The 14,955-nt window shown below is 36.8% G+C and overlaps 3 protein-coding genes across 3 annotated transcripts; 2 read left to right on the top strand and 1 right to left on the bottom strand.

Moving 5' to 3' along the window:
* LOC126609929 (nudix hydrolase 2-like) lies at nt 1–3,872 on the top strand. Its single transcript, XM_050277864.1, has 9 exons — nt 1–269; nt 1,321–1,535; nt 1,636–1,701; nt 1,957–2,094; nt 2,624–2,701; nt 2,794–2,844; nt 2,935–2,969; nt 3,093–3,201; nt 3,361–3,872. Exons 1-9 carry the CDS (start codon nt 110–112, stop codon nt 3,568–3,570), a joined length of 1,062 nt encoding a protein of 353 aa, XP_050133821.1. The 5' UTR covers nt 1–109; the 3' UTR covers nt 3,571–3,872.
* A 2,777-nt stretch (nt 3,873–6,649) lies between these two features.
* Nucleotides 6,650–8,996, top strand: LOC126612469 (nitrile-specifier protein 5). Its single transcript, XM_050280891.1, has 2 exons — nt 6,650–6,795; nt 7,824–8,996. The coding sequence occupies exons 1-2, from the start codon at nt 6,766–6,768 to the stop codon at nt 8,778–8,780; spliced, it is 987 nt and encodes a 328-aa protein (XP_050136848.1). The 5' UTR covers nt 6,650–6,765; the 3' UTR covers nt 8,781–8,996.
* Nucleotides 8,997–10,257: 1,261 nt separating this feature from the next.
* Nucleotides 10,258–13,099, bottom strand: LOC126612601 (fasciclin-like arabinogalactan protein 2). Its single transcript, XM_050281060.1, has 2 exons — nt 12,485–13,099; nt 10,258–11,126 (listed from the first exon to the last, which is right to left on the bottom strand). Exons 1-2 carry the CDS (start codon nt 13,001–13,003, stop codon nt 10,470–10,472), a joined length of 1,176 nt encoding a protein of 391 aa, XP_050137017.1. The 5' UTR covers nt 13,004–13,099; the 3' UTR covers nt 10,258–10,469.
* Between the last annotated feature and the right edge of the window lie 1,856 nt (nt 13,100–14,955).

Here is a 14,955-nt window from a genome sequence, read left to right as displayed (position 1 = left end):
CGAAGTGACAACAGAACAATCAACTTTCTCTTGCTAACACGCGTTTAAATTCTTAATTAACAGGCGTTTAGATTCTTAATTACGTACAGAATCACACACAAATAACAATATGTTGATGCAGAGGTTCAGAGCCACCACCAAGCTTATGCCATATCTTTCTTCTGCAAACAATGGTGCTTCTGTTGCAGCCCTTCATCATTCATTAACAAAGAGGCCTTGCTTTGGAACTCTTTCACCTTCCTCGTTATCCTTGCTTGGCAATCACAAAGGTAGGTTTCAATTTTATTTCATATTCTTTTTATTCGAGTGATTTTTTCTAATCTAAACTATGTGAGTGGAAAAATATTGTTTAAAAAGTGAACTTTAACGAAAAGTATCCGGTACTGTTCACTTTAACAAAAAATTACATATTTACATTAAAAAGTCAATCCTGGTACTATTCACTTTACTCTTTATTTTATTATTATCTTTAAAACTCAAAGTTTTCAAGTCATTTTCATTAGTTTTTCTGTTTAAAAATCAACTTACCGGCTTGCTTTAACAAGATTCAAACAAAAAGAATGAGAAAGGGTCAAACCATATCTTACTGAATAATATGACTCAATGATGAAGAGCTTTTTATGTGGACTGGGAATTAGAAGTAATTATTAACATTAAAGAGTTGTTATTAACACTAAAAAAAACTTCATCTTGAACCTCATCTTGTACTTCTTTCAAAAATAAAAGATATAAATAAATGAGAGAAATAAAATATATAAAAGTCAACTTGAAGTGCTAAGCTACCTTTAGGGATTAAATATACAAAAAGGAAAATAATTCGAGGCTAAACTCTAAATAGGACAAAAGTTTGGATTTCTGAACTAAGAGTTGTTTGTTACTAAATGCCTCGTGAATCCATGTTGGCATGGTGCAATGGTGGTGTGGTAGAAACGAAGCTCTGCCTTGTTTTAAAAGGGTGTCTTGTGAGACTTCATTATTCTGATGGTCTATCGCATTTTTTTTCTTCCTCAAATGGTGCTACGTCTCTCTTGATATATTGTATTTTTCTTTTTTATTAATAAATTCTCCTCATAGTTACTTTCAATGATAGCAATGTTGAAGTGCTGTTTTAAGAAAAAAAAATTGCATTCGATGGAAATGTCATTTATTGGTGCAACTACTTCTTTTTGTCATCCTTTCTGTCTTCTAACAATTTCTTTTTGTCATCCCTTCTGTCTTCTAACAATTGAAAAGTATGAGTTTTATTTCTGAAGAATTTGTGGTGGATGGTTGAAGTAAATGTTGATGTGTGACTTTCACTTATTTCTTCATATTCAAAAGATAAGGTTCCTCACTTGATTCAAGCCGTGTCGGTTTCAACGAATTCATCCTCCGTTGCAAAACTAGCCGTGCCTGAAAATGAAGTCGAACAGGTTGAGTTACTCACTGCAACTGAGGATTTACATGGAGGAGTTGTTGTTGACATGACCGAACCTATGGATTCTGTGGTTTTTGCTTCTTTGCTTCAAGCTTCCATATCGCATTGGAGGCATAAGGTTTGTAATTGTTACTTTTATTTTATTCGATCTCACTATATGTCTCGTGTTCACTTGATGCTGATGATTTGAAGGTTGTTTACTTCATTGTATTTTGTAGGGGAAGAGGGGCGTTTGGATCAAATTGCCTATCGCACGGTCAAATCTTGTTGATGCCGCAGTTAAGGTACAAGAGATTCTACTGGCCTATCTCTTCTGAAACACCTCAAAGATTGAATTTTTGATCAATTATTTGAAGCTGTTCTGAATATTATTTGTCAAGTAGTCTTATTGTCTTGATCAACTATCCTTTACTCTTTTAAATGACAAAAGGTATTAGTATAATCGCGCAATTCGGCACCTCTCAGGCTGCAAAAGTATAGCTGTTTTGTTCCTGGTATCTGGCGCCACGACACTCAGGCTTCTTTTGTTACTTGTGCAGGAAGGATTTAGGTACCACCATGCTGAATCGGATTATTTAATGCTTGTACGTTGGCTTCCCGAAACTGAGGATACCCTTCCTGCAAATGCTTCGCACCGAGTAGGCATTGGCGCTTTTGTCATGAACAGTAAGAGAGAGGTATTCCTTCTCACATGAATCTAGTTTCCCTAGTGTTCTTAACAATATATGACATGTAAAAATTAAAGTTCAAACTTTTAACATTTTCCTTTCATCTTCGGTTTAACGAGAAAATAGTGAACAGTTTCTAACATTGTTCACTCGATCTGAAACCTGCTATTTAAAAGAGATTATCAAACAGTAACTTGGTCCTTTTATATACTTTCCTGCGGTGGTTGTTAGGTTTTAGATCAGATAACCACAGAGAGAGAGAGTACTGATATCCATCGTAATCTAAAACTTAAAAGGAAAATTTCTTTTAATATACATGCAAGCTATGCATATTCCTTTCGTATTTGCATAGACAATTTAGAAGTTCTAAATCAGAAAATAGGATTGGCTGTCATGTTTCTGATAAAGCACTTATAGTTCACGTTGACATCATTCTAAGTAATTCTGTAAGTTTCTTACTGTTGAAACCTCTTCCAACGACATTATGTTTGCATTGCCGCATTCTATCTTTGCCTACTAAAATTGTTCGCTTGGGTAGATACTTGTGGTTCAGGAGATCAGTGGCAGATTCAGAAATACAGGTGTGTGGAAGTTGCCAACTGGGGCTGTTAATGAGGTGAGTAAAAACACCAGCACAACTATATAGCAAATTCTTAATAATTTACAATTACGTTATCCTCATGGATTAAAAAATTTATCCATCGACAGGGTGAGGATATTTGTAAAGCTGCAGTTAGAGAGGTCAAAGAAGAGACAGGAGTAAGTATATAACTGATTGAACATAGTATCGATCATACATAAGCTATCAAACTTAATGTAAATCAAACACCGTCTGTTTTTATTTTACAGATTGATACAGAGTTCGTGGAGGTTTTAGCATTTAGGTAAGAAACTTGCCTTCCAATTAAACAAGTGTTGTATGAATTTATACAAGCCATGCATCAGGTTACTATTATGCATATAATTCTATAGAAATCCCTCTTTATACCCTCTCCATCTCTCTACAGGCAAAGCCACAAGTCATTCTTTCGAAAGTCAGATTTGTTCTTTGTTTGCATGCTGACCCCAAAATCCTTCGACATCCAAAAGCAGAACTCGGAGATTGAGGCAGCCCAGGTAATTTCCTGGAGCACAAAAAATCTATCATTGAGTATAATCGTTAATCTTCTTTAAACTATTCGTTGGAAATGTGATCATATCTTCCAAGTGTTTCAAGGTATCATTAACATGATTCGAAGCTATTCTAATGTGTTACTTTCTGGGGATTGTTTTCAGTGGATGCCAGTTGGGGACTATGTAGCTCAACCCTTTGTTAAGAAAAACAAACTCTTTGACTACGTAGCAGAAATATGCTTGGCAAACTCAGACAAGGACTATGCCGGTTTTACTGCGCTGAGTACAACTACATCCTCTGGAAAAAGAAGCTACTTGTACTATAACAACCGGGATATGGAAAACACACAGGCTACCGGTGATCCGCAGTAGAAACCTCGACCTATACTCCAATAACATATATAGTTGTAACAGCAGTTACTGTGGATTCCTAGCCATCTGAATATTGGTTCCTGTATAGATTGATGTCATTTACCTTGCGTTATGTAATGATATGCTAAATAACTTGTGTTCTAAGTCACAGATAGGATATATTCGTTCATTTTTTTTTACTGCAAGCTGTATTACTCTTGGGACTGTAGTTCAAGAACTTGCTAATTGATTTGAGTTCTCAACACTGTATGTTGCATTTGCTATTTGCTTCAATATAAAATACACAAGTTGTTTTTGTTGTATCTTGCCTTTGACGAATAATAGAGATCCATTTGCAAGTTTACAACTTACATTACTGATCCGACGTGCTTCTAAGTACTGGTTTGGTATTAAGGTGCTTTTATAAAAAGTGGATATAAAAAAAAAACTAAGCTTTAAAATGTGTTTGGTAAACACTTAAAAACATCTTATTTTCACAATTTTGGGTGAAAAAAAACTGAAAACATGAATAGAAAAAATGAGCTTATTCTCACAGCACAGCAGAAGCAGTTTTTTTTCAAAATACGGTAATACCAAACCAGCCCTTAAATAAAACAGATTTTAGAAAAAGCGCTTCTGTAGGAAGGAAAAGTGCTTATCATCAAAGTAGTCCTTTCTAGCAACACCACCATCACCATCGAACACACCCAAGGCAACACCCCAATCACTGTGAATTATCCTAGCAACCACTCACTCTCCCTCTCGTAAATCTTCACCCAACGGTTCCCTATGAGAGCAGGACTGAATGCGCCTGACTCGTATGCTAAAGCAGTTGATATCCACTCGATAGGGCGGGAAACAGATTGAGATGAAAATGCGATGACCCTCCCCCATCCGTGCCACCTTCATAGCATCAATCTGCACCACTTCCCTGATTTCCCTTCCCCTGTACCCCTCTTGGGTATGATGCTTTTTGGATAGTTTCATATGTTGAACTTTTATTTATTTTATTGCAAAAATGTTATCATTTTTTAATTGGAGTCTATTTCTTTAAATAACTAAAGTTTTAATGTTTTGAAATGGATTTTTAACACTAAAATCGGCTAAATTTAGAACACGGGAATTATATTGACTAAATGGTTAAACACAAGGACCATTTTGATATTTAAGCCAAAAATTTAATACAAACCTAAAGTGGAGATCTAGGTGTTTCTCCAAGTGCTTTTAGAGCATCTCCAATGAAGACCCTAAATGAAGTCCCTACAACCGTATAGTCTCTAAACATAGGGACAAATGACTTCCAATGGGCTGTAATTGAAGTTTTCAAAGTATCTCAATACATAGGGACTTGCCGAATACTTTAAAAGACTTCTAAAATATGAGGACTATATATAGGGACTCAAATAGTGGACTTCATATTTATTTTGAATGAGAGTGATGCTCTTTATGTTTTTTTCCCTTGTTTTTTGAACCCACCCAAGTGGAGCAACTTCTCATTTATTTTTTTTATATTTTATAATTCTTGAAAAATCAATGGTAGAGATAGCTTTTTATTTTTATCAATGGTTACAATATTTCAATGAAATGAATAATAATAATTTAATATTTTAGTCCCTATATTTAGGGATTATACTGTAAGGAATTTTCATTGTAGATAATATTCTTTTAGGGACTCGAATACTCCTCTAAAGCTCCTAAATGAGTCCTCAAGGATAGTGATGAGACTCCCATTGGAGATACTCTTATAACTTATAATTTGGTTAATGAGTATTGGTTTATAAAGTGTTTTTAACTACGGTTAAATGCAGTTGCAAACAGGTTCATCACTTGGTTAAGCACTTCTTGTGAGATAATTGGGACACCATGCTTTTGCCTGTAGGCCAATCACTAACACCTCTCCTCTTATGACCTACCAGATGTGCGTACTCCAAAGTTTGGAGATATTTTTCTATATGCTTGGATTACGGGACAGTACGCCATATGATATTATGTACAAGTGGAGAAAGGTTTTTTTCTTTTTCGAGTATTGCTAGTGAAACTAAATTTGTAGACTAAATTTTGTAAACTGAATGACATGAAAATTGATATTTGATTATTAGTGTTAATTAACGTGCTTTTTTGTTATTAGAAATACATCATTTAGTTTGAAAAATTTAGTCTCTCTAACGTTACTTTTTTTTTTCTTTTCAAGTGTCCCCTACTCATGTATTGACATATAATGCATATGCTTGTGTTCTAGGCACAATGAAAAATCTCTCCAAATCAAAATTTGATAACATAAATTAAATAGCATGTCATATAGTGCAACAAGTAGACATTACATTACTCTCTTTTTTTTATTTTAATATTCATTCTTATTTGAAAAATACAACCTTAAACTTCTACCTCCAATGGTTCTAAAATACATTGATGTCATAAAAATAAAAAATAAAACTGCCCCAGAAAAGTTAAAAGAAAATAACGAGTTCTACCAGGGGAGGTTAGATTTGATTTCACAAAATATTTAAATATACGAGGCAGTTTGATTAAATGATTCTTTTCCAACAAAAAAAAAAAAACAAAACAGATCTTTCATCCAAATCCACTACCTTATAAAATATAATATGAGAAGGTACATTCCATGCCTTTAGTCTCAAGGTCAAGTCGCATTTTTAGTCCTCTAACTGGAGCCATTTTCCAATTTGATCCCCATCCCTTTAGTTTTCGAAATTTGAATCCCGTTGTTTTGTTTAGTTAGCAATTAAGTCCTACAAGTCTAAAATTGTTAAGAAAAAAACAGAACGATATGATTAAAGGCTTGAGTCGATTGCAAATGTGGGGAGAACAAAATGCCCTCACGTGTGGTAGTTGTATATTATTTAAAGCTTTGAATCTAACGTTCAAATTCAGCATAATTTAATATTTGGACTAGATTGTAAACTGCACCAAACTACGGAGCTAAAACCGTGAATATTAAAGTAATATTAACCAAATTGGAAATTGAATCAAAATACGAGGGCAAGAAATGCAACTTAACCGAACTAGAGCACTAAGACATTGAAAACGACGAGAATTTGTCACCGAGAATTTGTCACGATATACATATGATACGAATACATGTGTGTATGTATATGTGTATATATATATGTACAAGGTAGAGTCTGTTCCAACAGATATCAAGGCATTTGAGAAAGCCACCAAAACAGAGTTTCAAGAGCGAGTGAGACTTCTCCAGCAATGTCTCTGGTTCAAGGCAAATGGATCAAGGTCCGTTCCCTTTCACTAATTTCCTTTCAACGTGTGTTTTATTTAGATCCCCAGCTTAATTTCAAAGATTAATCTCTCAAAATTTGATGAAATGAAACCCTAATTACAGTGGTACTATATTTTATCATCAAATGCTTATCCAATCTCTGTGTGGTGCATATATATCTTTTTTTTTAATTTTATTTCTCTCTTCTCCTTTGTAAGTTTGTTAGGGTTTAGGGTTTAGGTTGTTTGGTTACATGTTCAGCTTATCTTGTTTTTGCCCATCTTCCTTAAAGTCAATGAAAACACGAGAAAATCTCCATGATTTGTTGTAGAGGTTACAACTATAATCTGATTTAAGAGATTGAGTTAGAAGTTTGTTGCTTTTTCTGGTAGATATACTCTGTTTTTGGTTACGTTGGAAGAAAATCAAACTCTTCATCTTAATCCTAACTCATCATCCTGCAAACACCCACTTGAGGTGACCCGAAGAGCGTTTAAGGTAGAATCTTTACATGTTTAGACTCACAACATAAGAAATTTTGAACCCCCATGTGAATATCTCATCCATTACGTACGGTAGAATCTCTTCTACATCGTCAGATTATAACATGTGGTGTGATCTCAATTGGTATATTGTTTGTTGCAACATGTGACTCTGATGCTAGCATGACTTCCATTTCCCCACAATGTTAACATATTATTTGTGGATATTGCTATCTACACACTCATTTTTACCTCTCCCATATCTCTCCCGATTTCTTGCTTTCGGATCGAATGAATTGAAGAATATCGAAATATAAAAATTAACAAAAGTGTGTGGAAGGTAGAAAGGGGTGTGTGAATGTCACTGCCCTTATTTGTTTGTTTCCATTTACTTGGTTAGATCCATTATAAAGCCACTGAAGGTTTCTTCTGCATTTGTCCAATTTTTTCCTTCATAAAATCATATGAAAAATATAGTTTAAAAATATGAAACAAATGGTGGTATTCATTACAAAGTTATCTTACTTGTGTCCATTTGTAAATCTGTATCATTGTGTCAGCTTGATCAAAAGGGGACTGGTCCTGGAGCAAGAAGCTCACATGCCATTACCCTAGTAGGACAGAAGGCCTATGTTTTCGGGGGCGAATTCACGCCACGTGTCCCGGTCGACAACAAGCTCCACGTGTTCGACATCAAGGAGCTGACGTGGTCTGTGATAGAAGGAACCGGGGATGTCCCACCTCCACGTGTTGGTGTGACACTGGTAGCTGTTGGAGAAACTATTTATGTATTTGGAGGTAGGGATTATGAACACAATGAACTCAATGAGCTCTATTCCTTTGACACATCCACAAACAAGTGGACTCTAATTTCAAGTGGGGACACTGGGCCCCCTCACCGGAGTTACCACTCAGTCACCTCCGATGACCGCCATGTATACATATTTGGTGGATGTGGTGTCGCCGGTCGCCTCAATGATCTATGGGCCTACAATGTCGTTGATCAAAAGTGGATGCAATACCCAAATCCGGGTGACAGTTTGAAGGGGAGGGGTGGGCCGGGCCTGCTAGAGGTCCAAGGGAAAATATGGGTTGTGTATGGCTTTGCTGGAGAGGAAGTGGATGATGTACACATCTTTGATCCAGCCCAGGGTAAGTGGGCCCAAGTTGAGACAAGTGGCGAGAAACCAACGGCTCGGAGCGTATTTTCTACAGTAACAATTGGTAAATACATAATCATATACGGCGGTGAAGTGGACCCAAGTGACTTGGGCCACTTGGGTGCTGGGAAATTTGCTGCTGAGGTTTATGCATTGGACACTGAAACATTGCTGTGGAAGAGGTGGGATGATGGCTTGGGCTCGGACCATCATCCCGGGCCTCGCGGTTGGTGTGCGTTCGCCCGTGGGGAGTGGGAGGGGAAAGAAGGCCTTTTGGTGTATGGTGGGAATTCACCAACTAATGATCGACTTGGTGATATTCATTTCTTCACTCCTTATTTGGAAAATGGTAAATGATTGGGGAATAGACATGGGATGTATGAGTAATGGTGTTGATGTCATGTAAAAAATGGAGTTTGGGTATTTAGGTTGTATTTCGTTTTTCTTCTTTTCTTTGGTAATGTAATTTTTATTTTTGGCTTTTTGGTTTTGTTTTTGTTTTGAAATAATCTCGAGACTCATGAGTATGTGTAAATTTTCTTCATTACCTAAGCAACGAGTTTCTTCATGAAAGTGGTTTTAAACTGTTTTTACTCAAACATATCCAAAATTGGTGCCAATGTAATCTCTGTAGAATTCCCAGTTCATCCCACACCGATAGATGTTCAGATTCGCATGGTCTTCAGTTAGATTGTAGGCCTCAAAAAGTCAACTTAAAGTGATCAACTTAAAACGACTTCATGAAATTCTCTCCAAATTGTGTCTAGTGTAACATATACAAATTTGATGATAATTTATTCACTGTATCATTCTGTGCTCGAAACAGTGACATGCTCTAAGGAAACTGTAGCAGCTGCCCAAAAAATGCATAAGTCGGACTTCTAGCTTCTATGAACGGAGGAAGAGCTGAGAGCAATGAGAGGCAGTAGCAACTTGCAGTAATTTTTCACTAAATTATAAAAGAAGGAGAGTTTCATCCATGTGTGAAGACAAGAAGTGATGGAAGTGAAAAAAAAAAAAACAAAAAAAGTAGGAAAACTTTCACCTGCTACAATTACAAACAAGTTGTAGCTGCCAAATAATTGCCAGACTTGGACTTTCAGCTCTTATAACAGAGAGAAGCTGCAGCAGCAAACGAGGGAGAAGGGAGAGTTATTCTTTAGTTTCAAACTTCCTTTGTTTTAGCTCTCTTTCCATGTCTTCGAAACAATTCGCGATGGGACGGAGTTCCGATCGCTAGCAAGGGCCTTCATACATGAGCATGGTTTCGTGAAAATTCACTTTCTCTTCTGTTGGAATTGAAGAATAAACTGACCAGTAACGTTTGCTGCAATGAAAATGCAGAGTGGAAGTCAGAGTTCAATTCAGGTAGCTACCATTAAACACCTAAGAGATTTTTAGAGTCAATAAATATATGAACAAATGTGTGCTGCTTTAGGACTTTCAAACACTTAGGACTGCAAAAGCACTTATTTTTAGGAAGAAAACACCTGCGCAGTTGGTTTTATAGTAAGCCATAAATTGATGTAACATTCAAACACTTAAGAAATTTTTAGAGTTAATAAATGTATGACCAACTACGCGCTGCTTTAGGAGCTCCAAACACTACAGAACTGCGCATGCACTTGTGCTGCCTTAGAACATGGAAATCAGTAATTGCCACTTATTACTCAGAATTCTCTCTATTTGTTTTCTCTCAAACTACTTTTTTTACTTAGGCATTAACGGGCCATTTAGCGGATACCTTCAATATCTTTATAGGTGTTCATGAATTAAGCTAACAGGGTCGTCAATCTAACCTTATACGAAATTTGCATTCACAATACCAGTACAATATCTTTAATACGTGAATTTCTTCATTGTGCAAATCATTATACACCTTAAGTACTCTTCACAACAATATTCTTTCTGTATTTAAATGGTATAACATGCAAAATAATTGTATAGCACAATACATCTTTACAATTCATTATTCACTGGATTAAATTAAAATAAAAACAAAAAACAAAATTCAATTTCCCACAAAACATACCCTTCCCAAACCAATCACATAAGCAAGACCCCAACACAAAAACTCAAAATAACCGTGACCAATCTCCCACCGTCCAATCCCGCAACTCCATTCTTCTCACTATCAGCCGTCTGATCCGCCGGCGTATCATCCGACGGCGCATCAGCCGGCCCCGCCGCCACCTCCTTCGGCGCGGGAGCCACCGTCTCCTTAAACAGTTCAGTCGGCTGCAAAACCTTGTTCACCTTATAAACCACCAACGGCTCCTGATCAATCACCGTCCCCGTGATCTTCGCCGTCACCACCTGCGTCTCCAAACTTACGACCTCGCCGTCATTCTGAACCGTGAACTCGAACTTCTTCGCCTTGTCGGTGGCGAGCGTGTTGACGAGACCGTTGTTGGACTTGAGATCCTGGAGGGACTGGTAGACGGGGACACCGTGGTAGAGCAGCAGCGACACCTTCTGGGACGCCGTTAGATTTTTATACTTGGGGAGGAAGGCGTTGACGACAGAGTCCGTCGGGCAGAAGACCGTCAAGCCGCCGTCGATGTTGGTCTCGAAGGTGGAGTCGGCTCCGGCAGCGATGAGCAAGTCGGCGAAGGCTTTGCAGCCTTGCTTTGAGATGATGGCCGTTAGATTCAGCTGGCTTGGTCCGGCAGTTGGCGCCTCGGCTTCAGCAGAAGTTAGTGCCTGAACGTTTCATGTTATATTGTCAACCAATTTTTCTCTCAACTTTAACTAATATTTTTCTTCTATAAAATTGAGTCAAAAGAAGAGTTTAAAATATCAATATAGATAAAAATATAGATATACAAATTTATAAAAATATCGATGGATATATCGATACGGATATCGATTGTCTTCAACGGAATTATGAAAATTTGCAATGGGTAAGTATATTAACTCATTCAGATATAATCGAAATTAGACAAAAGTTTCAAAATAACAAAAAAAAAAAAATAATCAAAAGTTCGAAATAGGTGGTAGGTTGTGGCAAAATTTTTGTAGTGAATTGGTAAATATAATCGATATTCATTAATTTTTTTATATCTCACTGATATAAAATAAAGTTTACATTTCACACATTTCAATATCAATCCTTAATTTTTAAAATATTTTGATAAAAAAATATCGACAATTTCGTAAATATGTTAACCCCTTACACAATTTGATTCAATCCTTTTTCTCAATGCACGTAAAATTAAGTCGATCATATATGACCGTGTTTAGAAACAAATAGACATTAATGAACTACAAGTTGAAAAAAAAAAACACACGAAATATTCTAATTTTCAAGGGACACATTTTCTCTTTTCCTTTCTTTTTCAAAATCTGATTTTTGTCGGTGGAGTAACATGGCAACTTGCACTCGTATATCTCAACTTTTTTTAGTGATGGCAATAATTTGGACTAATTCTATATATTTATTTATGGGCAGTGGCTGTACATGTCCAGTGGACAAAATTAAATGTGTATTATTTTGAACTTTTGTATTTCTTCATATCAAATAAGAATATAAATTTCAAGAAATGGTTGAATTATTATTATTTTTTAAATATGAAAAACAATCATATAGTCTAGCCTTTACCATCAGACATTAATTAAGATTGATTTTAAAAGCATATTTTCAAAAAAAAAAAACATTTTCAATGAATTTAAAAGCGGACCCAACCGAGGCTTAACACATTATCTTAGTAGACCATCAAATTAAACTATTGATAAAAAAGACTTATATAACATCCTAATTAATAAAAATCATATATATTTTTTAATACATTGATATTTTTATACTAGGGGAGGTGAAGTTTAGCTAAACTACACAATGGGCAGCCTAATTTGGTATCGAATTCGAAACCTCTCATTTCCAAGGGAAGATAAATACCACCGAACCATAGTACTGAGTGACAAAAATCACACATTAACAATATACAAAAAATAAAATTGATACTTTTCTTTGACTTTAGTTTTCCTTTGCTAATTATCATAACATTAGGGTTATAGCGTTAATTTGGATAATTATATCAAAATTTCAGTTAAAATATGCATACCTGACTGATTTGCAAGACAGAGATGTTGTATGGCATCTCCAGCACAGACTTCACATAGAAGGAATTGAGTGTCCCACCATTGTCTTCAGCTCCGAACCCGACTTTACCGCCTTTGAGGTTGGTTATGTTCACGTACCCAGAGGTCCCGGCCGCCACCCCAGTGGCTTGGAACATGCTGCTAGCCAAGGTGGTGCCATGGGTGAGCTGGTGAAGTTTCTTTGCGCCAAAGTAATCAACAAGGACATGGAGGGAGAGCACATTTTTTATGGTGTATACCGAGAGTCCTTTGGAAATGAGGGATGACATGGCGGCATTGTCGAGGGTGAGGACAGTGATGGTCTGACGGCGGTTGATCTCGGTGGCGAGGTGGGTGAGGCTGAGGTAGTGGTTGAAGGTGGAGAGGGAGGGGTGCTGGTCGAGTATGCGCGTAATGTTGTGCGCTTGGGACGTCGAGGACAGGAGGAAGAGGAAGAGGGCAGACAGGGCTAGGGTGGCGGTGAGGGCTGGTGGTTTCTGCATTGTGAAATGTAGAGGAGAATTGAAGGTGGGTTTAAGGGCAAAGAAGGGGAATGAAAAGAAGGAGGAGATGTGTGGTTATATGTGATGAGCATGTAGTGTTGTAGACTTGTAGTGCTGTATTGTGGTGTATATGGTCCCTCAAAGTGGTGCCAGCTTGGTTTAGGTAGGGATGAGGGCATATGATGTAGTGGTGGGTCCTTGGGATGATAGTTGCATTTATATAATTGTAAGTTTATGAGATTGGTGGAGCTAGAATTTTAATCTAGGAGGGATCCAAATGTTTCAATCTGAAACGTTCTCCTGATTTTACAAAAATTATTTTGCCGTATGGTGAGCAACCGACTAACATTGTTTGAGTCCGGTAAGGTGTTGTGCTCATCATCCTCTTCCTTAAACTTAAACTCCAAGCCTCTATGACTTTCTTCCTTTCTCCCTACACTGTTCCCCAGACCAAAGTCCTCAAAGCTCATAAGCAACATATTACCTTAACTCTATAGGAGCCACCAACCTCATATCAAACTCGATGAAAGAAATTAGAGTAAAAAGGTTGGATTGAGGCCCTGAGCCTACATAATACCTTGAAATTCATAAGCATAACACAACTTTTCTGCGTGAAAAAAAGTCAGGGTGGGCCTACGATCATCCCAGTCACCTTATAGCTCTGCCCCTATATATTAATGATAACAGTTCTTACAATATGCAGAAGAACGCACAAAAGCAGAGCAAGAACTAAGAACAAGTGATAAGAAATAAGAGAGAGAGAGAGAGATGAAATGTTGTCTATTGATGATATTGAATGAGTACAATTGTATAGCTGTAGTTGCTATATATATTCCTTCAACACTTAATATCTAAGCAACTACTCTAACTATATAACCGACTCTTAACAATCTTTCTAACTGCCTTGCTTACATGGCACTCCAACTTATGCTGACATGGCACATTACATTCAACATCCCCCCTCAAGCTCAACTAGGATCTCCGAGTTTGAGATTGTGAAAGTGTTTAACAAAAGAAGGACTATGTAATCCTTTGGTCAATATGTTTGCAATCTGATCTTCTGTGGGAACATATAACATCTCCAAATCACCTTGCTGTACTCGTTCCCTAACAAAGTGAAAATCGGTATCAAGATGTTTAATACGTGAATGAAAAACTGGATTTGCACTAAGGGCAATAGCAGACATGTTATCACAGTGAAGACTTGGTGGATGACATAAAAACACTCCTAGATTCTTGAGTATATTTCTGACCCAAGCTATATCAGCTGCAGTATGAGCTAAGGCTTTATACTCAGCTTCTGTTGAACTGCGAGACACTGAAGTTTGCTTTTTAGACTGCCATGAAATGGGATTATTGCCTAAAAATAAGACATAACCAGTAACAGATCGCCTTGTATTCAAATTGGCTGCCCAATCAGAATATGAAAATGCATTTAACTGTGGACTTGTAGCTGCAGAATACATGATGCCAGTATGTATTGTCCCTTGCAAGTAACGCATAATTCATTTCACAGCCCCAAAATGAGTTTCAGTTGGTGAGGACATGAATTGACAAACTGTATTGACGGCATAAGCAATATCTGGCCGAGTAAAGGTCAAATATTGCAATGAACCACAAAATAATTATGGTAATATCAGCCACTCATGCTCCCACATGTAATAACTGATTCATTTTAGAGAGAAATTTACTTAAAATAGAGATGTATTGTGAAGGTATGTTTAGTCAATTAAGCATTGTCATGCATTTTAAATTTCACACACAATAGTGCGGGGTTAACTTAATATACCATTATAGTGACATCTTCGTTATATGAAAGTTCTTTTCTCATGCCTTGCATATGCGTAACTAGAAACACATATGTGGCATTCGGGTTAATAATGTAATGTTAGGTGAGTTCAAATAAACAACATCGTGCTATCAGTCTAAAGTGTCGTAGTTGCATACTAAAA

The sequence above is a fragment of the Malus sylvestris genome, chromosome 17, assembly GCF_916048215.2.
Source record: "Malus sylvestris chromosome 17, drMalSylv7.2, whole genome shotgun sequence".
NCBI lineage: Eukaryota > Viridiplantae > Streptophyta > Magnoliopsida > Rosales > Rosaceae > Malus > Malus sylvestris.
This window is presented reverse-complemented; position numbering and strand designations above follow the sequence as displayed.